We start from the raw sequence: 25,573 nt of genomic DNA on the forward strand, positions 1-25,573 counted from the left end.
AAAAAAAAAGAAAGATGCATTGTTATTAATTAATTTGGATCACAGGTTTGGAGGTCTGTGACACATGAATGTCACACTTAATTTAAATCAGCCCACACACACACACACACACACACACACACACACACACACACACACAACACACAGACAGACAGACAGACAGACAGAGTGACAGACAGACAGGCAGACAGACACACACACACACACACACACACACACACACACACACACACACACTCACACACACAGACAGACAGACAGACAGACACACACACACACACACACACACACAGAGACAGACCACACACACACACACACACACACACACACACAGACACACACACACACTCACACACACAGACAGACAGACAGACAGACACACACACACACACACACACACACACAGACAGACAGACAGACAGGCAGAGAGACAGACAGACAGGCAGAGAGACAGACAGACAGGCAGAGAGACAGACAGACAGGCAGAGAGACAGACAGACAGGCAGAGAGACAGACAGACAGGCAGTGTGTCCTCAGTGTCTAGACATCAAACAGACAGAATACACAAAAAAGCGTCTTCATGCCTTCAGAGTGTTTCTGTGGTTTTCCTGTTTTGTCTCCTCAAAGAGGATTTCTGAATCTTTTTTAACACTTTTCATGCTGCTGTAACTTTACAGTGTGTGGGACCATTCAGAATACTCTTTTTTTTGCACTAGCATGCATTTTCTTCTGATAATATGTCTGAACTTAAGTAAAATCGTAGAGAAAAGATGGCATTTTCTTGGATTTGAATATTTTTTGTGAAGTATTGCTACTGTCACTGGAAGTTCTCAGAAAATGAAAATGACTAGTTTATAATACAGACACATTCTCTCTCACACACACACACACACACAAACACACACACACACACACACACACGCACACGCACACGCACACACACACACACACACACACCACCAAGATCAAACCAACATCCTCGACACGTGTAAATTTTGTTTTCACTGATCTTATTTCATGCTGTTGTTGTTGTCTTGTTGGCGTTTATTAGTTTAGTCAGTGTTTTGTCTTTAGTCTTGTAATATTTTATTTTTATTTTGGATGTAGGCCTGTTCTGCTTTGAGTATGTTTATGTTATCGTACAATTGCTAAACATAAAAAAAAGATCCAAAAACTTCCTCCGTCACTGCATTTACAGCTCAGATACAACAAACTGCTGCTGAAATATTGTCCTGACGTACCTCAGTGAGTGTCTCTTGCAGATTCTGTTGTCTCTGATGTCTCCTGTCTTTGGTCTCGTGTGTCCCCTCTTGCTCGAGGTCTCACTGAGGCAGCAGGAATCTTTTATAGCCCTCTCAGCTCCTCTCAGCTCCTCTCAGCTCCTGCTGCTTCACCTCCTATAGGTGGAGAGACTTTAAAAATGGCCAGTTGTGTTTGATGTCACCTTATCTCAGTTAACAATAGTCACTGAGGCACAACCGTCTCTCACTGTTTGGCTTTTTAAAACACGCCGAGTTTCTTCATTAGAAAATGAATAATTTCTTGCAGTTGTTTTTGAAAAGTTAAAGAACCCAGCCTTTAATTTAAAAAAAAAAACAAAAACTAGACAGGTCTGTATTTATTTAGTCTTTAATTAACAACATTTTTCCTTGACCTCATTTATACCAGTAGGGGGCGATGTGTCCTTTTACACAAAGCAGTACCTCTATGGCCAAAAGTATGTGGACACACCTCTCCACATAATCATCTATTTTTTGTATTTTGGGGCTTATCTTGTCTGTTTTTCAGGGTGATGACTCCTTTGTTGCAATGAAGTGAAATCTTAATGTTACAGCATACAGTAATACTTTTGACCAGTGGTTCCAGTTGCTTGTGAAATTATTAACAAAAATATAATTCTGCTTCACAAAATAATGGCAATTTTAAGTCATATCCTCAAAGACATGTTTCTCCCAGTTTGGTGTGAAAAAATGTATTGTGCAGCAGGGAGATCCTCAACCCAGAAAAGTGGAGGCTGCTCACCCACGATTTTAAAATGAATTATTCAAAGATCCCCAATGAATTTAAAGTTTGAGTGTCCGCATACTTTTGGCCATGACGCAAAAGCATCTCAAGAATCTCACTGAACACATATTTAACTTTAGGTGCCGAAATAAATCTCCTGGAGCACTGTGAGTGATTTCATTTATTCAAAACAACAAGACTTTCCTAAAATGTGCAATTTTATTACATTTAATTGTGTGATTTTTGTGAGACAGTAAAATGCCAAAGCATGCTGCTACCAGCAGGACATCTAGTAACAACAGAGGCTGCCAGATAAGACAAACAATACTCTTTCTCTGCAGGGAGAATCCTCCCAGAGAAGCTGCAGAGATCTGCTCTAAACAAACAAGATGCTGTTAATATGTAGGAGAAAGGAAATCAGACTGTCATTGATTTAACAGCCTCTGTCTCCTGTCTGTGGAACAACACACACTTTTAAATTTAATGCATGAGTTCACAGCTCTTTTGGCTCCTTTTCTTTGCACTGAATGCGTAAGTAGTTCCTGTTTATCTGGTAATTATTGGCCCACGTTGCTTCAGTTAAGGTACACATAAGAAAACACATAAATCTGTGATACTCAACTTAAGGCCCTTGGTCCAAAACTGGTCTCTGATAAGATCCCAAGTGGCCCCCCAAACATTTTCTGATTCACAGTAAAAAAGTGATTCACACTGGGAATTGTGCATAAGAGTGAATAAAACAGCATCAAAATGGAGCTTGTTTAATAAAAAAGTGCCAGTGGAGGATCCCCCGCACCCCCATACAGAGGTCCTAGCTACGATCCCAATGTCCTAAAATACTAGAGACATCTTAAAGTCCTAGAAAGTCCCAAAATCCTAACGTCCAAAAATCCTAGAAATGTCCCTTAAATCCTAGAAACATTCTAAAATCCTGGAGATGTCCTAAATCCTAATAATGTCTTAAAAACCTAGAAACATCTTTAAATCCTAGAAACATCTTTAAATCCTAGAAACATCCAAAACTCCTTGATGTGTCCTAAAATCAGAAAAATCCAGAGTGCGGGCTGCTGTAACTGGCTCTTGGCCTCCTGCCATTTTGCAAATATTGGCCCCCAAGCACAGCAAGTTGAGCGTCCCTGACATAAATCATTAAATTAAACAAGTATTTTTTAATAGAACTTCCTATCGATGGTCAGCTGTGTGTCATTAAAACTCACTGTAAAGTTTTACAGAGGATTTAAACTGGAGGACTGATGGCATGCTCAGTTACATTACCTCTGTGTGTGTGTGTGTGTGTGTGTGTGTGTGTGTGTGCATACAGAGGACAAGCAGAGATGGTGTTTGTGGGATTCTGTGCTAATGATTCCTCCGTCTTCTTATCTTCAGCATCCTTTACAACCGATCAGGCGCCATCAACATCACAGACTTTATCTCGGCAGATTAGCCTGCACTTCTATAAGTGTGAGGACTCTCATTGGCATAATGTGTTATCTAACCTCTGACCTAAACCATACCCTGAACCTAACCCCCTAAACAACCCCTAAAGAGGTGCACTCACTCTCAAAAGTCTGAAGTTGGTCCTCACAGAGATAGCACTCACCCAGACAAATAAACACATAAATACCAGGAACTGCAGCAGATAAGTGAACAGCGTTTTCGCAAAAATGTCACACTGTGACACTTTTTGTTTACATCGGCTTGTGCGGGTGTGTGCAGCTTTGCATGCACTTGGTTTAATTTCAGTAAAACGGAGAAGATAAAATTATCCCAAATGTTTTATCTGTAGATATTATCTCAAACATAATATTTTGATTGATCATTTCCTGAGTAGGACATATTATCTCCTATGTGATATTGGGGAGATATTATTTGTTTCCGATATTGGGGGATATTTTTTATTTCCTATGTGATACTGGGAGATATTATTTATCTCTAATGTGCTATTTGGGGATATTATTTATCTCCTATGTAATATTTAGGAGATATTGTTTATCTTCTATTTGATATTGGGGAGATATTATTTGTCTCCTATGTAATAATGGTAAATATTTGTTTCCTATGTGATGCTGAGAAAACCTCCAATAATTTGCCAAATGTACATTTATACAGCACTGATTCTTGACAAAAGGGACAAAACATATCTCGCATAGGAAAGTCTCATTTATGTTTATTTTTTAAAAAAGTTATATGAAAAGGAATTGTGTATACACATGACATTATGTTTTATGTGTGTGTGTGTGTGTGTGTGTATACTCACACATTTTCCCCCAGTTTTTTGATAATATCTGATAATCCCACACAGATATTTTTCAGGCCAGTTTCTTGGCATCTTTTACTAATATGTTTTGCAATTGGAGAAACGTTTTATTACCAAGATGCTGATACACTTCTTTCACTTTTTTCTGTGTTGTCAAAGAAATCTAACCAATTTTCAGAGGTTTAAACACACGTGTGTCTGAACACAACACAGAAAAATGATCCAGGTTTTAGTTTTCTACCTGACTGGATTATTCAACATAAACAAAACTTTAAATAATGTATAAACATACAGAGCACATCCTTACATGTGTATAACATGTAGTGTGAGTTCAGTTGTTTTTTTTTTTTTTGTAGAATGATGGTGCAGATCTAACATGACTCACTTTTGTACATTACTTTTCCAAACCACCAGATAAACCAGTACGGGGATGAGGCTGACGGGGATGAGAGTGAGGACGATCACGACCCCCTGAGGAGCATCCACGAGCGGAGGCAGCTCCTCACGCGAGCAGTTGTGGAAGTAGTTAGAGTGGATGTAGAGGAAGAAGCTCTGAATGTTGTGGTCTGGGTAATTACAGTCGAAAATGTCTGACATCTTCTCCAAGCAGTTCGTCATGCTGTAGTACGGTCTGAAACAGGTGGAGAGACCATAATGAACACACCTTTGCTCAAGTGCAGGGTTCATCGTTTAACCATATGATCAATTAATAGTTTAAATTTTTTATCAAGTAAAAAAATGACAAAAATTCTCTAGTCCAGCTAATACAATTTGGGGGATTTTTATGTTTTATGAGATTGTAAATGAACTTTTTTTGGTATTTAAAAAAAAATGTTTTCTGATGATTCATGGTGCAAATGATTGATTTATTAATTGAGAAAAACATTGTCGGATGAATTGATTCCAAAACAACCATTGGTTTTAGGCCTAAACCTGTCGCTCTCAGTTTTTACAACAAAAAAACTACACAGAAAGCCAAAGAATATTTTTATAAAAGATTTTAGGGACTTCCTTATCACAGAGAAGATATAATAAACTTTTTTACTGAGGTGATCTAATTTCATATCAAGGCACTGATTTTGTGAAATCAGATACACTTTTAAGTTAAACCTTTGAAACATAAGAAAATTGTCTTGATTTCTTTCTAAAAAAAACTCCATTTGAATAAGACAATTTAAAACAAAAAAAAAACAAAATGAGGAAAAAAAGGGAAAACTTTTCAAGCGACTTTTGTCTTTTACAGTAGTTTTACAGTTCTCATCATTTTGAATATATAATATTTTTCCCCTAGCATTTATCTTTTTTCCCTATTAAAAAAATCTACTTATTTCTTGCAATTTGTTGAACATTTCGTACCAAGTCGTGTATTGCCTTTTTTCCTATGTTTTTTTGTAAATATATATATTTTTTAAGAAATCGCACCAGTTTGCTTGGGTTGCAAAGGTATGAATACTCGTTCAGCACAAGGAAAATGATGTTGCTCCAGGTTTCAAAGGGTTAAACTCCACAGTTGTACCGCAGCACTCAAAATGTGGCACATCTACTATCTGTGACTTAAAATGAGACTTTTGTGGTCAAACTATTTCCTGCCTGAACGTAAACAGAGCAGAGATGATTGAGGCTGAAGCAGGAGACCGTCAGTCTCGTTTTACACTTTGTTTTCTCTGCACTTGAGTGCAGCCATCCACTGGGCCCAGTGCTGATGATGGACGTTTCCCAGTGCTGTTGTTATAGACCTTCACACAGACTCAGTTTTTGACGTTACTGGTTAAAGTGCTCTGGTGCTTAAATGATAAGGCTGGCGACAGTCAGTATTTTTTTCCTTTTTGTCAGAAAATCTGATGAAAGCGCCAACAATGTGTTTATCCATCTCTTTGTTCTTTTCCACTTTTTTTCCAGTCCAGAAAAAAAAAGAAAAAAGGAAGCCTTTCTATTTTTAAAAAATAGGCAGGCTCTGTAAACATTACTCAAACTGGAGACTAATGTGTTTTGTCTATTTTTTTATGTTATGTTCATGTGCCATTGTTGTACATATGTAGCCAATGTATTTTTAAAAAATAAACATCTTAATTGTGAGTGTAATGAGTTTAAAAGTGCTATACAAATACAGTAATAATAATAATAATAATAATAATAATAATAATAATAATAATAATAATAATAATAAAAATACTTTTGTATAATGTATAATTATAATTTTGTATTTTTGGCCATTTTGGGATCTTTTTCACATTTTTATTTAAATTTTCCCAAACAAGGGAAACAGCATACCCCTGTGTTGTAGCACTGTTATCCATGTTTCAAAATGCATTGTTCTTCTTCTTCTTATTATCATTATTTTATTTTATTTATTTTATAATCTATTTATTATATGTTCTTATTGCTATGCATATGTATATGCAGCCAAATTATTTGATTTATTTGATTGTTTTGTTCTCTTATGTTATTCAAGTGAAGTGAATAGCTCTTTTTTGTTAATAAGGCTGTCATTTTCATTGATGTTGATGCTATTATTTTTTAATTATCATTAAAAAATAAACATCAATCATAATAATCATTTTTTTAAATGATTTTTATGATTGATATTGATGCTGTTATCTTTATTATTATTATGATTGATATTGATGCTATTATTATTATTATTATTATTATTATTATTATTATTATTATTATTATTATTATTATTATTATTATTATTATTATTATATTTTAAGTGTCCTTAAACAGTTGAAACAGCGCCCCCCTGTGTCGTATCGGCGGGTAATGTGTCAGTCGGTGTGGCCAAAGGTGGTACTGCAGCCTGAGGTCGCGGTAATCATGTCGCTGGCTCAGTCGGCGGAAGTAGCTCACAGGTGTGGACGAACGAACGCGGCTCCAAACGGTCACAGATATTAAACGCGGCTCCAAACGGTCACTGCGAAAACTGTTAACGGACAGACGTGTGCACAAAGACACCCTGAAATGAAGTGTGAAGCAAATTACGCGACCTCACGGCAAACAAGTGAAAGTGAGCCGCATAAAGTTTGATGAAACAACCGGAGTGTTAGCTAGTTTTACCGGCGTTGCTAACGTTAGCTAGCTAGCTAACGAAGATGGAGGGAAATGAACGTTATGTAAACAAACAAACAAATAACAACAGAAAGTGCAGCGGGACAACATTTAACTTGGATACTAACCACTTCGTGTTCATGATGGAAAAGGAAAACGGGTTTCGGCGTCAAATGAGGTGAGTCAAACACAATATTTGTTTGTGTGCTGGCAGTTTTTCGTCCCGAAAGTGAAATATCCCGCTGTGGATGTTTGTTTTGACCTTTTATTTAGCATCTTGCTGTGTTTTGTTGACGTTTTTGAGGGTTGTGTTTAGTGCTGTGTGTTGTTTGCTTGGACAGTGAAGCTGTTGTGTTTCTGTTGCTGTTTGTGTTAGTTAAACAAGGCAGGAAAAAGCTGTGTGGGTTTGAAAATTTCTGTGATTTTGCATTTTTCAGTGTGGCATGTCATCTGTTTCTTGTGATTAGTGACTGAGCCTCTGCAGACAGCGTGATTGTTGCCTGTGACACTTGTGGAAAGTATCGGTTCTTAAGTGCAATTTTGAGGCGCCTGCACTGTACTTGAATATTCCTTTTATTCTCCTATAATGCTACTTTGTACTTGTACTATATTTTTGAGCGAAATTATGTTGTTTTTACTCCACTACATGTATTTAGCTGTCTGTAGTTACTTTCCAGATTTAGGTTCTTAATACAAAGTACAATCAGTAAATACTGTAAAGTATATTATTTACAAACTACCCAGAATAATAGGGACATATTTATCAATGAATTACTGCAATTTTACATTGTTGTGTTTATTTTGCTGTTTGATTGCTAAATGTAGATTGCACTAAATTCCTTTTACTTGAGTGGAACAAGCTCTTGCATTAATTTTATTTTGGAGGGACTTTATATCAGACTGTAAAACACAGATTAGCAGTTAAGACTGGGCTAGTTGTTGTTGGTGAATAATGCCCTGCAGTGTATGACAAGTTTTAAAATGTTATTTTCGGTAAATTCGTTGTTATATTAATCAAGTTATTAAAAAAGTAATAGTTAGATCAGAAAAAAATCAATAGATTAATTAGTTAATTGAAAAAATAATCGATAACATTAATTGTTAGATGCAGCCCTATACAAAACATGTTACCAGTAAATGTAATTGGAGCCCAAATGCCATCGGGTTTACTAACTGAATGTTATGTGGTGTACTGTATTCCACCGCAACGGTAAAAACATTACTCTACTTTATACTCTTTTTCTAAATGACCTGAATCGCTTCAGAAAAAACCAGCACACACACACACACACACACACACACACACATATATATAATATATATAAATGAATACAAAGCAAGTGTAAAAATATGAAAACAAAACATAACACTTAATTCTGCAAGTATTTAGTATGTATTACCTGATGATATCTTCCAGGATACACCACTTTTCTGTGCTGATTGATGTCATTTCCATGTCAAAAATTACACCACAATAGTTGTAACTGAAGTATACCAGCTCGCTCTCATTGCAGCGCTTGCTGAGGAACTTTTTTTTCTGGTCCTGAAAATTCTCTGCGTAGTAGAAAAAAACAATTGACATACATGAATAGGGGCACAAACATATAAAACAACTAAAACAACAGGTCTGTTTTTATACCTTTTAAACCCGGTTTGACCACTCAGATGCTTTTCGCAAGCTATTTAACCCTTTGAAAGCAAATTGGTTTAATTTCTCTTTAAAACATTGGGGGTAGTGGGGTGGGGGGTTTCTTTTTGGGTAATTTTCTTGTGTTTTTTATTTAACTTGTCTTTTTTTGGTTATTTTCAGGTAATTTTCTTGCAAAATTGTACTATTTCTTGCTATTTTTGGGCCGTGTGTTGTTAAGTTTCTCATTGCCTTCTCCCCATGTTTTTGAAAAAGAGTAAAAACAATCTGGTCAGTTTTCAAAGGGTTAAAGCAGGATGACACACACCACAGACTCCATGTGATAAGTTGCTTTATTTAGCATTCTTTCAATTTACGCAATTCTAAAGTTAAGTTCATTCAGCAGCCCAGTCTTTCATGTTTCCTCATCTTGGCTTTAACCTAAAATGTAATTCTCAAATCTTATCGCATACTTTTCAGGTGCACAGTAAGCACTTCCTCAAGCACAGGAAATTTTAAGGCACTGATAAGGAAAGGGGGGCTTCCTTTTCTCGTGCAGAATGAGTAGAGCACTCACCATCTTCCTCTCTGATAAAAGTATCTGTTTGGTTGTTTTGCAGTGCATCCTCAATCAGATTCTTCTCATCTTTGTACAAACTGGATGTCACGTTGTCAGGTTTCATTGTACCTGCAGGAAAAGAATTTGAACAGTATTCTCCATGCCTGGTTATGCAGCTAACAAGTAATTTAATAATTAGGTAATCCACTTTTTATTTTCCCTCTTGATTGTTAAAATGTCAGAAATTAGCCAAACATTCCCTGGAGTTTCTTAAGAGCTCAAGGTGCTGGTAAATTGTGTGTTTGTTTGACCAACAGTCCGAAAATACAGCTTTTCAGTTTATCATCATCTACGAAAAAGAAAATGCTCACATTTAAGAAGCTTGAAACATGGAGTCGACTATTGGTTTTTCAGGACTGATATTGATACAGATTATTAGTTGTTAGTGAGACCGATGACTGATATCTGGAAACGATATGCATTTACATTAAATTACAATAAAAATATAAATCTTTCTGTCAATATTTATAGAATTTGGAATACAACAAACTCCAACACAAAACATTGTTTAATTGCCTTTAGCAAGTTTAAAACTGAAATGTTCATCATAAACAGCAAGTTCTAAGCAATTTTTTAAAATAAAGTCGTGAAAATTAAAATAAAAAAATAAATAAATAAAGATAGCTCCCTGAGGTTAAACTGACACTTTCTTTGCACTTTTTAATTCATTAATTTTATCTGCAATCATTAAAATAAAACACTAACATGGACAATATTGACCCCAATAATTGTCCAGGCCGATAATCTGCCCAAGGATATTAATTAAAGTACTTTTAAAATGAAACAGTTCTCCAGTTCATATATTACTAATATTTGCAAGTTGCAAAGTGTCAGCATGGGAGGAACTTTTACTTCGTAAAATCCTTAACTATCAGTCTCATTAACCACTATTAACCAGTATTGGTATTGGCCCTGAAAAACCAATATAGGTTGACCTCTAATTCTTGTAACCGTATTTTATTAAATGCTTTTATAACAGTCATGTATTCAACTTTATCATATAACAGTAGTTACTTTATTTATCTAATGGTAACTGAAGTTCATTCAATAATTTTCTATTTGAGTAGTTAACATTAGTTTAAAGCACATATATAAATATTGAGATATATATGGCGTATGGTGATATAGCCATAAAATATTGAAATATTATTTTAAAGTCATATCGCCCATCCCTTATTGACAATGAAAATCATAATTAGTTGTAGCTCATGTGAAATAAATGACAAACAAAATGTCTTACTGTTGTTAGTGGTGGACTCTATGAATGTTTCGTTCCCCTCAAATTTGCTCAACTCTCCGTGTCCTGTCACGTTGACTGTTTGTGATTCCACATTACCTGTGGACATAGATTTAACAGTCAGTCAGTCAGTCATTTTCTGTAACCACTTGTCCTCGTAAGGGTTGCGGGGGGGTTGCCAGACTATCGCAGGGCTATAGATTTAACAAATATCGTTATAACATGCCACAGACAATAATGGCAAATATTTAAAAAAAACCCAAAAAAACAAACTCGTACACCAGCATATTGTTACTGCTACTAATCTCCCACCCCCCCTTTCCCTTCATGAATCCCACACACAATGAAAACAATGGACACTCATGGAAACATGCAGCAAACCCAAAAAACAGGAAATACTAAGAGAGTTAAACATCATTAACCTAAAACCCACATGTAAAATGAACGTGTACGTACTGAGGATAAGGACCAGGTAGAGCAGGTACAGGATCATGGTGGAGAGCGGTGAGGGCATCAACAGTAACCCCCGAGGCCGGTCGGTGATCCGAGGTGCCGTTAATGAAGCCCAGGGTCTGAGAACTGAGTGGGTTAAGGAACAAGTCCAACCCTCTTTATCTGAGCACTGCCGGCTGTGTGTGTTGTGTCTGCGTGTGCTTTTATTTTCCTGTGATGCTACAATATGACGCACAGACTTAATGATAGAAGAGGAAGATATGTGAAGTGAATTACGGACTGTGGAAACTAAATTGTTACATTCAGACTGTTAAGTGCAAAATAATGCTCCATTCAAACCCATTCAAGCTGCAATTTTTTGATCCCACAGTCATCAAAGCATAAAAACATGGCTTGTATTATTTCTGGATGTCATTCTGGACTTTTGCCTTGGAATTTGTCATTTTGATTAATTTTCACCTGATTACATCTTTTTTATCATATTTGTTATGTGGAGAAAACACATGCTATTTCCAGAAGGTGCACTGCTTATTTTTTTCATCTAAAACATTGTGGCATCAAAAAAAAAAAAAAATTGGCATTTGATATTTATGATTAGGACTGAAGATGGTTACAAAGAATAATCCCAATGAAAGTAGAAAACCAAATAATGGATAATATTTTTTAAAGCTTGATTTTGAAATGCACATTTTGTGTGCAGAGCAGTTTGAGTGTGAGTATTTGACACTGCACAAAAAATAATGTATAAAAATCAATTTTGCTAATCATTGACAGATTGCAGGCTGTGATAATTAAAAAAATCAATTAAGAATTCATTATATTGAAAATAATTACTTGTGTTTATTTTTTTCATCTAAAAACATACTGGCATCACAACAAAAAATTGGCATTTAAAAGGTTTAAAAACTGAAAATTAATAAATATTTTATATTTATTATCGGGACTGGTGTTGGTTAAAAAAATAACTCAATGAAATTAGAAAATAATATTAATATATAATAATTTTTCAAGCTCGAATTTGAAAATACGCATTTTGTGCACAGAGTAATATGAGCATGTATTATATCAAAGCTGGCCCTGAGGCTTAAAGGGAAATTATGATATGTCCTCAATGTGGGTCTCCTGCCATAAACACATGGTGATGCAGAACACCTAATTGGGATGGGACTGTGCTTGTAATTTGGGTTAAGTGAGGCAGCATGGCTCAGTTTCCTGCTCTTCCTCAGATAGTTGGTGAAACACGCTCTTAAGGGATTTCCTCTTTCATTTAGCGGCAGGGAAGGTGGCTGCCAGGACAGAGACAGGGCAGGAATCAGGAAACTGGTGCTGCATGAAAGATGGGCAAACCTCCCAAAACACATAAACAGTATGTCAGTGGGCTCAAAATCATGTTTTCAAAGATGCAAAGATTGAGAAATTTGTATAGTTGAAATACAAGAGTGACAATGAGTTCCTTCTTTAGCCTTTTCAGTTTTGCATTTCTATATCAGTAAGAGCCAGTGTGCATCTGTACATTTATTATTTTTTGTAGGAGTTATAAATATTGTATGATTTCAATTTTATGTCATTGTTTAAAAAATTGGGACGAACACAAAGGTTTCCTTTTAATATGTAATGCTTTATTATAGTCTGTATGTAAATGTGCTTTCACTGTACATCTTAAACTCTGTAAGACACGTAACTGAATCCAGTCATCAAAACTTCCTGTTACAATCAGATAAATAAGATAAATGACACAGTAAAAACACATTTCCTCTTCTAGTGCTGATAGATTACAAGAGTGATGACTGTCAGAGTGACTTAACACACACAAGTGAGGTTACAAAACCAACTGAACTACATCTAACATGTCAACACATAAAAAAAAACACTTCAGACTGCTCCACTGCAAACACACGTGTGCCATACTGAGACAGGAACCCTCTTAAATAGATTGTAAGCTTTTACAACTACAATAAATGACAGTATCAATTGCATATTTTCTAAGCAATATGGAGAAATTCAAATATCACAATATTTTTTACTAGGGGTCGACAGATTATCGGCCTGGCCAATTATTGGGGCTGATATTTGGCATTCTGGTGATTATCTTTATCTGCATTTTATTCTAATGGTTGCTGATAAGATAAATTAAAAAGTGCAAAGATAGTTTCAGCATGGGAGGAACTTTTACTTTATAAAACCAAAGGGAGCTATTTTATTTATTCAGTTTTTAATAAAATTTTTCACTTGACTTTGCTAAAAAAATGTGCACACAATACGATACTTTATGATTTAATACAATAGGATGCACTTTGTTGTCTTTGTAGGGAGATTTGTCTTGGACTCAGATGCTGCACCCATAAATGACTTTACAGTTACAATTTTAAGAAACATTTTAACAAAACAGAACCGGCTGTACCAAATCACACCAATAAATCGCACAATAAAAAAACATGGCGCATATATTGCATGTAACACATATTGCACACACAGTGTTAAAACATCATGGAACTATAGCACAATGCCTACAGCCTTAAGCAGCGTTGCTTGAAAGTTTGATAGTTTTTAAAACAGTGGAGTTTGCAGTGGGGAACTTACAAGGAAACTGTTTACGCATAAAACTGCATAAAATCTAGATTTTAATCATTAAGAAATGTGTCAGGAAATGTCAAGAGGTGAGTGATTTATACAGAGGACTTTCCCTCAATATATGACAAAACCCCCAATAAATGACAAATAAGAAAAATTGAAACGCTAACATACAAAAATACAGAAAAAGCAGAGCCAATCAACTGCCAACCAATCATTTAACAATAGTCCTTTAAAAACATAAAAATGTTGACAGTTTTATACAAGTTCTTGTACAGTTATTTGTGTTTGTACAACATTTAACATTTAAGAACTTTTTCAACCTTGCTTTTTTTTTTTATTAAAAAAAAAAGCAAGGTTGAAAAAGTTTTGGCGTCACTTTTGAAGCCTACCATTTCCTCAGACCTTCAAGAATACATGTATTTTTGTAAACATACTTCCTTTACAGTATTTCTTCAAAACAAGATCACTGTCGACAACAAGCCATTGCGGTTTTGCTGTGTTCAAAATAACAGCTCAGCCCACAAAAAGTTTAATGAAGAATAGCCCCATGCTATCACTTTCTCAGTGGCAAATTAATTATTAATTGATAATGGCACACAACAGTGATGGTTGTTCTGTTAGTGTTTTTGCTGGTGCTGAAATGTTCACGAAATCTGTTTTCAGTTCGCCCTCCAGTGGTTATGCTGAGCAGCTGGTCATTAATATGCGCCATTTTGTTCTAAATAATGCTGTCGCCCACGTCCCTGGATCTGAAACTAATTCATTTTCTCACTATCTCTGTCCCCCGCTCTCTCTTCACAGCTTCAGCTGCTTGTTTTTCAGAATCACAGTCGGACTTTATGAAGCTCAATCTCACTGCAAAGTTGCTTCCTAATGAAGAACGCAGATTGTAAAACCTCTCAGTCTTTCAATTATCACATTTAACGCCCGCAGTGCACTGAAGCAGCTGTCAAAACAAAAAGCTGAAGACAATGTTTAAAATTATTTTTAATTGCAGTATAACTGTATTCCTCTACCTAAATTGCTCAAAACATCAACCTCCCAGGGCTCAGAAAATGCCCCCTTGGCTTAAAAAAAAAATCACTATTTTCTACTCCTGTAATATGCAAGGCTTAGCTTAATAATTAAACTTTACCTTTTTACTTTTTGAAAATATCTGATATTACTTCAGGCTTTTGGATATTGCTGTTTGGAGTTGCAAAACAACAAACAATGCAATTCTGATTATGTTATATTATCGGAAGCAATATTTGCGACTGATTACAATGTAACCCTGTCATAAATATCGCTTGTTTATTTTGAAAGCTTTGGAGTGTTATTTACAGAATTTGATTTCAGTGGCTTTTATTATTAGAACCTAACACAATAAATTCTATCTTTACAGATTTTATAATGTTTAGTTTTTGTCAAGATTGTCAGATATGTTTAATTTCAATCATATTTATTACTGAGGTCAGTTAAAATGCTTTTGTGCCTTGCGTTTTTGCCTGCTTATTCACATGCAAGGGGACAGAATATCGGTAACACCTTTAAATTACCACAACTAACTAACTAATTAAACACGAGAGGCATAAAAATAGACTTTATGGCAAAAGATTTGTACACCAGTTAGAGATTAAATGACTTGTTGATTAGTGGATGAACAGATAAATAATTGGCGACAATTTAATCTTTTTAATGAAATTTTGAGCAAAAAGGACAAAGAATATGTAATTAATGTAATGGTAAGTTAAAAACATTCCAACTGTGTACTGATGGTTACAAACTAAGACGTTCGAAGATGTCACCTTAAGGTTCTCTGAAACTGACCTGCATTTATCGTCATTAATGACATTTTATTGGTCATAACATTTAATTTAATTTAATACTTTAACATTTAATTTTATTTGCAGATTAAGCAATGATAAGAAAAATGCAGCCCTCGTGTTACTTAAATTCTTCTCACTGCAACTACTAGCACTACTAATGAAATAATAACAACAAAAACAATAGCAAAGATTTTTGTCAACATTATAATGCCACATAATATAGTGCTCTAACATATTCTATGATAACATGCAAAAATTTTTCCATAATTTTACACAGTATGACAGACTATATTAAAAGGCAAAACACGAAGAGTAAAATGCAACTAAATATTCTGAATTACACAAAAATTAAAACAATAAAATAACATAAAAAAATCAGAAAGCAAAGATATAACTAGAAAAAAAGGCAACACTGATAAAGCTGTCAGTTTTTAAATAAATGATTTTACACAAATATTTAAAACTACTAATGACCTACTAATGACCTGGTCAATGGTAAGTTAAGGATTTTTAATGCTTTAAAAATTACTTCTAACCTTTTCAGGGCTAACTTTTAACAACTTATCATATACAACTACATGATGTAAAAATTCTTCTTAAATTATTGCATGCACAACTGATGACCTATTGTAATGCAAATACTGCTCTAAATAATTAGAAACAATTAATGTCATGAATTCTGATGTGTGTATTTTATTATGGATATTAATGTATTCTGTTTATGCATGTGCATTTATATGTTCACAGGTTGAATAGTAGGTCATGAGTTAGTTTACAAGAACCGCATATATAGGTATGCAAACAAGCAAGCCGTGTAGAAATCACAGAAAAACAAAACCACACTGTAGATCAAGAATTGTCAACATCTCAGCCCAGCTGTCAACATGCCAAACGGTTCTCATAAGCAGAAACAATTCACATCGACCTATTGTACATTTTTCTCAGGGTCTGAGGCAAACATTGTGGTTTGATGCTCATCATAGTTAGCATCTCTGCAGTGATCAGGCTGCATGTTTGCAGCCGTGAAGTAGTGCAGTGGGGTTAATCGGGCACTTGGGCAAATTTAGAGTGCCGTTTTCAGCACCCACACAATTTTTTTCCTAACCCACTGTAATTTTAATGAACCATTAACAATTAAAGTATTTTTTTCTTGAACATGACCTGAATCATGCTAATAGGAAGCAGCATTGTGTTGCACTCTTGCAAGGGGAGAGTGATATTTTAAATATACTTGAGTATAAATTGTCACGGTGTTTTTATAAGCCACTGGTGTTTCATTTCTGCTCTCTTCTATGCCTCTCTGCCTCTAACAGACACACACAGGGATCAGGGCTTTTGCAGAGCTCCAGACCATGACTATTTAATCACACATTGCGACCATGGAGCACCACTGCGATTTGCAAATGCTGTTAGTTTGTTTCGACCTTACAGAGAATAAATAATCACGTTTAACAGCCCTGCGGTTACAGTCTAACTTAATGAGTGGTAGTGGCGATAGTGTGAGCAGGTGAGGTGTGTGTTTCTATCTGCAGAGCTCCGATCACAACTATTTAGTCATATTTTGTGACCATGTACTTGCAAACATCAGTAATATATGAACTAGAGAGCTGTTAGTTTGTTGCCTACTCACAGTGAATGAATCTTTATGGTTAAATGCTCTGCGGTATCTGTTTAACTGTCTGCTAACGCTAACATACAATATAACAGACATTCCTGCCTGAGACGAGCCAGGTCTTTCAAAATACAAGCACCCGCTTTAATGTACTTAATTAATACAAACAATTCTTTTTAAATTATCAAAAAAAGTACTTTATTCAGCTTCCTTCAGACAGTATTTTATCAAATGTTATTATAACAGTTGTGCATTGACTTTGTGATATGATAGTAGCTACTTTATTACTTTATTGTATCTGCTTTTCATCCAGTAATTTTGTATTTTAGTAATTGACATCAGTTTAGAGGACATTTAAAAATGTTGAGATATATATCCTGTATTGTGATATTGTCTTAAAATAGTACGATATTATATTAAAGCCGTATTGCTCAGCCCTACTCAGGCCTCCTGCTTTTTATGCTCTTCTGACAAAACAGGATATTTGAAGACATTGTTTTTACTTCTTGGGAGCTGTGATTTGCTTTTCTTTACATTCTTTTCTGTTTTACTGACCAAGCGGTGTATTGATTAATTGAAAAAACTAGTGGCAGATCAATCGATAATGAAAATAATTGTTAGTTGCAGCTCTAGTGTAATTTTTTTTTTGATCTTGATCTCAATGAGGCATCCTGGATTCTTAAAGCTTCACTATATTATAAAATGCAAGTACACTCTGAATTTCTCAAAAAAAAAAGTCAGTGAAAGGCCGTTGTCTCCGAAGTTTAATCTCATGTGGCCCCACAAACAGTCATTTCACCCCAAAAGAGGTCAAGGAAAGGTTGTGAACTGGTTTTGATGCCAGGAGTTACGCCCTGAGATATTTCAGCAAGTGTTGTCTGCCTGTTGATCTTACAGCTTGAAACTGAGATTGTCTTTCCCTCCCTCTCTTTTCCTCCCTCTCTTTCCTGTGTATCATTTTGTCATCTACTGTAACTTTATTGTTCTTTACGACATCTGTTGCATTGCATGTTAACATAATTTAAAGCTTTAGGGGTATGAATGTGTCTGCGGTCATGTGTATGGATGATGTGTGCTTGGGCTTGTACGTGTGTATGTGAATATATTTATATTTTTACTTTACGCTGCAAACTGGAACGCTCCAATGAAATTTTGTTGTATAACCTACAATGACAATAATAGGCTATCTATCTAAGTCTGTCAGTCCTGGAAGAGGGGTCCCTCCTCAGTCGCTAATTAAACTAATTTTTTTCTAGAAGATAAACTGAATGATTCATTCATTGGGAATTTCTGTCGTGCAGCAGCATTGTGCAATCGTTTTTTTCCGCCCGTTAAACCTATAGCTTGAAACTGTGAGGATGTTCTGTGTATGTCACTAAATTTCATCTTCTCTTATTAAGACATAGTTTTAAGTTTGCTGAATGAAAAATACTGCAAAACCTGCAGCACATCTGAAATATGACTGTGGATTTAAAAACCTACAGTATTTGGACAATTCAGATTATAATGACTAAAATCTATGTGCAGTTGCAGTTACAAATGCATGCAGGATGGTTACAATGATGATAAACATCTGTAACAACTTTTTTCTAGATTATGATGCTTTTGAAACTTCTCAAGACATGTCTTAGGCAACCCACAGAGCCAGACTCAGATAAGACAGATGCAACAAAGCGTCATGCTGCTTCAGTGACTCCTAGTGACAAACACCCAACGCCGGGGGTATGGCGAGGTCAGCAAAACACAGACCTGGTTTCATTGGCTGGAGGTGGTTAGGGTTTAACCCGCAGGCTTGTTTTAAAGAGAGCCAGCTTTTCATATTTCTACTTCAGACACATCAGGACTAGGGACATGTTCAATACCTCAAACAGCACAGGTAAGATCACCTAAGAAAATCTGACAGAAATCTGTTTAGAGATAGAAATTAAGATTTTAAAAAAAGAGGTTGAATGTTTTTTTTCTGGATTGGTATATAAATAGAGTGCAATATAGAGTTTAAGTTTAGAAATATTTAAACAAAATTAATATCTAGAGAAAAAATCTACATTTTTCTATTGATTCAAAAATTCAGAAAGTCTGGTTTACAATAAATACACCAACATGACTTATAATTTCACATTCATATGCATTTGTATGCTTTTAGTGGATTAGTATAATAACACTCACTGATATTAAAAGCATTTATTAATTTTTTTTATCACTGCAGATTAATCTGAAACACTTTCTTGCACCATAGTTGTGATTCATCACAAAAATCAGAGCCCACATATGACTCATATGATTTTTTTTTTATTGTCTATGCAAGAATCCTTAAAAATTCCCTTTCTGCTTTTACATATTGTTTTCTTTTAAATGTCAAATTCATTAATTTTCTTTCAATTCACGAAAGGGAAGTTAAACAGAGATTATTTACTTAATGTCAACCTCCTCCAAAACCCCATGTGTGTATTACTGGTAAAAATAATACTGCCATTTACCCAGGCAATGCAGTAAAAGAAGAAATGAAACTGTTTTGGCTCGTGACGCTGCTGATCTTGAAGCTGCTCATAGATTCCCACAAAACAACAACCTGACACCATGTCGCTCACAGCCGTGAAAAATAACTTAAAAAAAAATACAACTGCTGGCCCACTCAAACCGAACGACAACAGACACTTACTAGACTTACTGATGGATGACTTAAGGTATAAAATCTAAAATAATTATTTTATCAGGTATATCAGAACTTATTGGAATCAACATCTGTTTTTCAAGGAATACAAAGAAAGTATTTTCAATCTTAAAATCCTTGAAGATTTTGTGTAAATTCATTGGCCGGGTTAGACAACCAATAATAAACGCCAGAAACAATAAAATGAACAACCTATCTCTAATCAGAGCTAAAAGTTTAACAAATACTTTGGGATCAAACAAATACTTTCGCAATCTTAGCTTCAGAAATGTCTGACATATTTTCATGACATTTTATTATTCAAGCTGTATATTTTACTAATTTTAAGCATTAGAAAATAAGAATTTGTTTAAAATAAAAAATAATTAATAAAAAAAATAGAAGAATTATAAATATTTGATAATTAGGATTTAAACTGTCATTGAAAAGATGCATAATATGTCAGACCACAGGGCACTTCGGTCATTATTAGTGCGCACTGAATGAACATCCACCGTAAAATAATCTGTCTTTCATAACTATTGCATTTAAATGAGAGAGGTTAAGTAGCTACTGTTAGATAAAAGTTTTATGTAACTATTTGAAGATGTGTATGCCTTCAGCTATTATGGTCATCGAAGATTGCGATACAGAGACTAAATATGTCTGTCTGACACTAGTAATTAGTAATAAAAGCGAAAATATTAGCTTTGTTTGTGGTGTAAAAGTACACAAATTCTCCGTAATTAAGAATAAATAAATGGAATAAATGCAAAATTTTTGAATGACAGTTTAGTGCTTTAACTGAATTTCCAAGTAGCCAGAGATACAGGTAGATGTGGAGAAAATTGTGTATTTCGTCTTTTGTGCTTTATTACGCACTTGTAATTGAGAGCAAGAGAGACTGATGAGTTAGGCTTAGGAAGAGGACCAGCAGCACAAAACATATCATATCAGCTTGATAATAGACATCAGAATACACATAAATTTAGCTGTAAATTATAGATATTGCAAATAACAGTGGACCAAGAATTGATCCGAGCGGCACTCATTTTTTAAGCAAGTTAGAGTTACAGTTACCGTTGTCATTGTCGAGTGAGTTTGCCGAAGAGGTTTTTATGATCTTTTGTATCAAATAAAGAAAGATCTGCTATATTATTAATAATAACAACACTTTATGTTTTAAGGATATGGTATTACAAAGTATATAACACAATCTGCAGTTGCGGCTTAGAGGGGAAAGCCCGGCTGCTGAAATAACAAAAGCAAGCTTTGGACTAGAATTCTGTGAGTTTTTGTTATATTAGTACTTGAAATTGCACTCCTAAATATTACCGTCTTATAACCTTTCATACAGATAAAGATGCTTATCACTACAACAGTTTATACATCATAATTTGTATTTAAATTGTCTGAAAGTTTGGGTTGCGTGTCATCCGAAAACATAACTCTCCAATGACTCAAATTCATATTCTCTGTAAGCAGACATTTCCTTCAGCTGCCTAAACAATAAAACAATGAATACTATATTTCTTTTTTGGTAAGATGTGTCAATTCTTTCCTTTTAAGGGAAAACAACCCAACCTACAACAACAGCCGTTTTGTCAGTCCACATTTAATTGCAAACAAAATCATATATTCATCCCTAAATTTCTCATTAAATAAAATAAAAATCACACAAAAATCACACAAAATCACATTTTGTTCCTCACCTCTCTCACCCACCTTCAACAAGAGCACTGACAATATAAAAAAGCTTTTGGGAACATTTGATTTCCTGTTCACGGGAAATAAACATTTTTAAAAGTAATGTCTGTCTAAAATAAAAGAAATACATATCAGATAAGTCCCAGGACTGCTCTGCGCACAAATATCTACAAAAACATTTATTTTTATAATATTTTACTGTTGTTTCTCTTACCTTATTAAGGGAAAGTCCTTAATGCAATCATCAAATAGAGAAGCTATGAAAGATACTAAGATATTAAAAGTAAAGAGCACAATCAAATATTGCGAGCAGCTGCAGCTGTAACAGAGCCACACAGCCAGAGATGAAATGATAAAAGGTGATTTTGGAAACTGCCTATAAAGGCTGTTAGCACGCGACACTGACTGATCTGTCGACCTTATAGCTGCCCACGATTTCCCCTGTGCCAACGACCTGGTGCCAGTGTCACGCAACCCAGTGCACAATGAGTAAAATACCACAGGTGCCTAGTCAAACTGAGGAACGTAGCTGCATGTGTCTCACTTTCAACCTGAAAGTGGAGATGTTGGTGTTTCCTGATATCGTGACATGAAGTGAAGAATATGCTCAAAATGTGCAGTATTTAGTAGAGGGTGACCGATTTTTATCAACTGTAAAATTAAGAGTCAAATTAATTTTTGTGCCTCCATGCCAGAGACATTATGTTTTGAATGCAATATCTCAAAAACACTTTAAGGATATTTCTTTAAATTTGGCACAAATATACACTTTGACTGAACAATGTACTATTCGATTTTGGTGGTCGTATTTTGGTGTCTGTTTCATTCCCAGAACCAGATATCTCAAGACCACCTTCAGGGAATTTCCTTAAATTTGGCACAAACGTCCATTTGGATTCAACTGTGACCTCATTCTTGTGAACGCAATATCTCAAAAACATCTGGAGGGAGTTTCTTCAAACTTTGGTGCTCTGACCGCCAACATCTAATCAGTTCATTGTTGAGTCAAGGTCACTGTGATTTGGGGTCCATCTCCTTCTCCTGAACGTGATATCTGAAGGACACATTGAGGGGTTTTTGTTTTAATTTGGCACAAACATCCACTCACTCACAAGAATAAACTGACTAGATTTTGATGGTTGAATTTTAAAGGTCAAGGACACCATGATCTCACAAAACTTTTTTTAACTCAAGAAATCTTATGCTAATAATGAAAAAGTTAAACCCAAATGTCTAATAGGACAAAATGATGAAGTGATGACATTTTATATCCAAAAGGTCAGAGGTCACTGTGACATCATCCAGATATTATAATTAGAGGTTTACTAATCCATCCATCTTTGTTTTCCTTAATGCTATGTAAAAAAAACCCCTCACAGCAACCCTCAAACCTCGTTTTTTTTGTCAAAACGTTTTTTTCTTTCCTTTTTTGTGTCCCCTCTAATGTGCTGGTGCAAAATTTTGATTTATTTAATGTTTACACACACATAGACAGTTTGACCAGAAGATGGCATCAGTAGAAAAAATATTATTAATCCTATAAGGAACTTGAATTTAATGTAAATCAATCCAATAATTTGAGACATTTTACCCAAAAATCACCAAAATATTTTTATATATATAAATAGTCAAAAATCAATATTCGGAATAAAGTTTTGAACTTTGTTCTAAAAACTCGAGATGTTCCCAATTTCAATACTGACTCTTATTGAATCAAGCTACGTCTTTAGAATACAATGACATATTGATGACTTGATTTTAGAAGTTGCAGAGATGAGTTTACATTGTTGTCACAGTTTTTTGTTTTTTGTACTTTCTTTAAATTACTCATGAGTTTTTTTTTTTTCCCCACCAGCAATGGCTTACAGCAGCGCTGAATACGGCTACATTGATCTTGATGACTATTTAAACTACTCAAGTAACATCTCAGACTTCGAGGATTTGGACTCTGGCTTTTGCGAGGCCGGAGATGAGGAGTTCACCATCAAAACGTTTCAGACTTGTGTTTTCTGCCTGATCTTCCTGCTGGGCGTGCTGGGAAACTGCCTGGTGATCACCACCTTCGCTCTGTACCGCCGCCTGCGGCTTCGCTCCATGACCGACGTCTTCCTGTTCCACCTGGCGCTGGCCGACCTCCTCCTGCTCCTCACGCTCCCATTGCAGGTCGTCCACACTCAGCTAGGTTGGATTTTTCCCGTCGCCCTCTGCAGGGTCATGAGAGCATGCTACGCGATCAACACATACAGCGGACTCCTGCTGCTGGCCTGCATCAGCGTCGACCGCTACTTAGTGGTCGCACACGCTCAAGAAATGCTCAGGCTGCGCAGTCAGATATTAACAGGCGGGAAAGTGGCTGCTGTGGGTGTTTGGGTGGTTGCGGTTCTCCTGAGTCTGCCTGAAATTCTGTACTCTGGAGTCCAGAAAGAGCCAGGGTCTGACAGTAGCACATACTGCGTCATGCTAACGAGCATAAGAGTCAAAATGGCCGCAAACGGCGCCATTATTGCTGTTTTCTGCTTGTCGTTCTTCGTTATGGTGACGTGTTACTCTCTGATAGCTCAGGTGCTGTGGGAAGGGAGCAAACCCCGTCGGGGGAAGCAGTGGCACCGGCAGCGCACCTTGAAGCTGATGGTGGCTCTGGTGCTGGTTTTCCTGGTGTTCCAGCTGCCGTACACGGTGGTGCTGTCTCGTAAAATGGCGGGGCAGTTCTGCGGTCTGCTGCTCGAGTACATCACCTGCACTTTGGCGTACACCCGCTGCTGCCTCAACCCCATCCTGTACGCCCTGGTAGGCGTGCGCTTCCGTAACGACGTCTTAAAGCTTATCCACGATTTGGGCTGCCGGTGCGGCCTCGGGCTGGTGACACAGAACATGAGCTCCACCTCCATCTCGCCCACGTCACCCGCCTCCAAAATCATCTCAGTTTGTTCACCAGCATCCCCCGAACCCAGTTGCTCCAGCAACGAGACTGTGGCCACAAAGTTTCAGTTTTCTGCAGCCAAATAAAACCTCATGGACTGGACTGTAAACTAGCTATCTCTTTGAATCGGTTAATTACAGATTTTTTCATAAAAGTACTTCCCAACAGTAAACATAATATACAGTTTTTACACAGAGGAAATAAAAATCTTGAAAATTATAGGGGGTTGTATATAAAAATAGAAATACCATTGTCAAAACCATACCGTATTTCCAATATATTGTGAACTTTATTTTGGTATATACTTCATAAAGCCTGCCTACTTCTTTGTAAATAGTATATATGTCTAAATAGAGCTGCAATACGGTTTAAAAATAATATAACAATATTTTTAGGCTATATCACAACACAATATATAGATATTTTGAAATCTCCTCTAAACTAATGTAGACCACTAAAATACAAAATTATAAAATGAACTATGGTTTCAATAAATAAAATCCTGTTATTATTTAGTTGATTAAAGTACTGCTATAATAAAGTTAAAGTATTTTTTATAATAAAGTTACATAGAGCATTGTTTAAACTAACTAACCAACCTTTTAAAGAAATGGCCCAAAAATTTGCAAGAAATTTGTAAAAAATAACAAAAAAATTACCTGAAGCACTAAAAAGGAAAAGTAGAAAACAAAACAAACAAACAAAAGGCAAGAAAATGATATTGAAATACAGAATTGTGGGGACCAAATGCTTTTGTCAATATGAATTTATTTTAGAGACAATTGGGATTTATATATATATATATATATATATAGATATAGATATAGATATAGATATAGTATGTATGTATGTATGTATGCATGTATTTCTTACCTCCCACCACGACTTAAGATCTCTTGCTTCAGCTGTAACATAGATTATACACAAATATCTATAGTATTTCCCTTATTTAATTTTAACATAAATTAGATTTTTGGTCATACCTCAGTTTTGAACAAATATATAGCTACTGTATTTTGGCTTTGCAGGGCAATGTCGTCATCATGTTTTGCCTCGT

General features: G+C 35.5%; 2 protein-coding genes across 2 annotated transcripts; one reads left to right on the plus strand and one right to left on the minus strand.

Moving 5' to 3' along the window:
* Nucleotides 1–4,154: 4,154 nt before the first annotated feature.
* Nucleotides 4,155–11,392, minus strand: LOC121959246 (receptor activity-modifying protein 3-like). The gene is made up of 5 exons (XM_042508472.1): nucleotides 11,249–11,392; nucleotides 10,796–10,891; nucleotides 9,514–9,624; nucleotides 8,710–8,863; nucleotides 4,155–4,892 (listed from the first exon to the last, which is right to left on the minus strand). The coding sequence occupies exons 1-5, from the start codon at nucleotides 11,304–11,306 to the stop codon at nucleotides 4,643–4,645; spliced, it is 669 nt and encodes a 222-aa protein (XP_042364406.1). The 5' UTR covers nucleotides 11,307–11,392; the 3' UTR covers nucleotides 4,155–4,642.
* A 7,577-nt stretch (nucleotides 11,393–18,969) lies between these two features.
* ccr10 (chemokine (C-C motif) receptor 10) lies at nucleotides 18,970–25,295 on the plus strand. Its single transcript, XM_042508468.1, has 2 exons — nucleotides 18,970–19,115; nucleotides 23,452–25,295. Exons 1-2 carry the CDS (start codon nucleotides 19,091–19,093, stop codon nucleotides 24,600–24,602), a joined length of 1,176 nt encoding a protein of 391 aa, XP_042364402.1. The 5' UTR covers nucleotides 18,970–19,090; the 3' UTR covers nucleotides 24,603–25,295.
* The last annotated feature ends 278 nt before the right edge of the window (nucleotides 25,296–25,573 follow it).

The sequence above is a fragment of the Plectropomus leopardus genome, chromosome 19 (genome assembly GCF_008729295.1).
Source record: "Plectropomus leopardus isolate mb chromosome 19, YSFRI_Pleo_2.0, whole genome shotgun sequence".
NCBI classification, from domain to species: Eukaryota; Metazoa; Chordata; class Actinopteri; order Perciformes; family Serranidae; genus Plectropomus; species Plectropomus leopardus.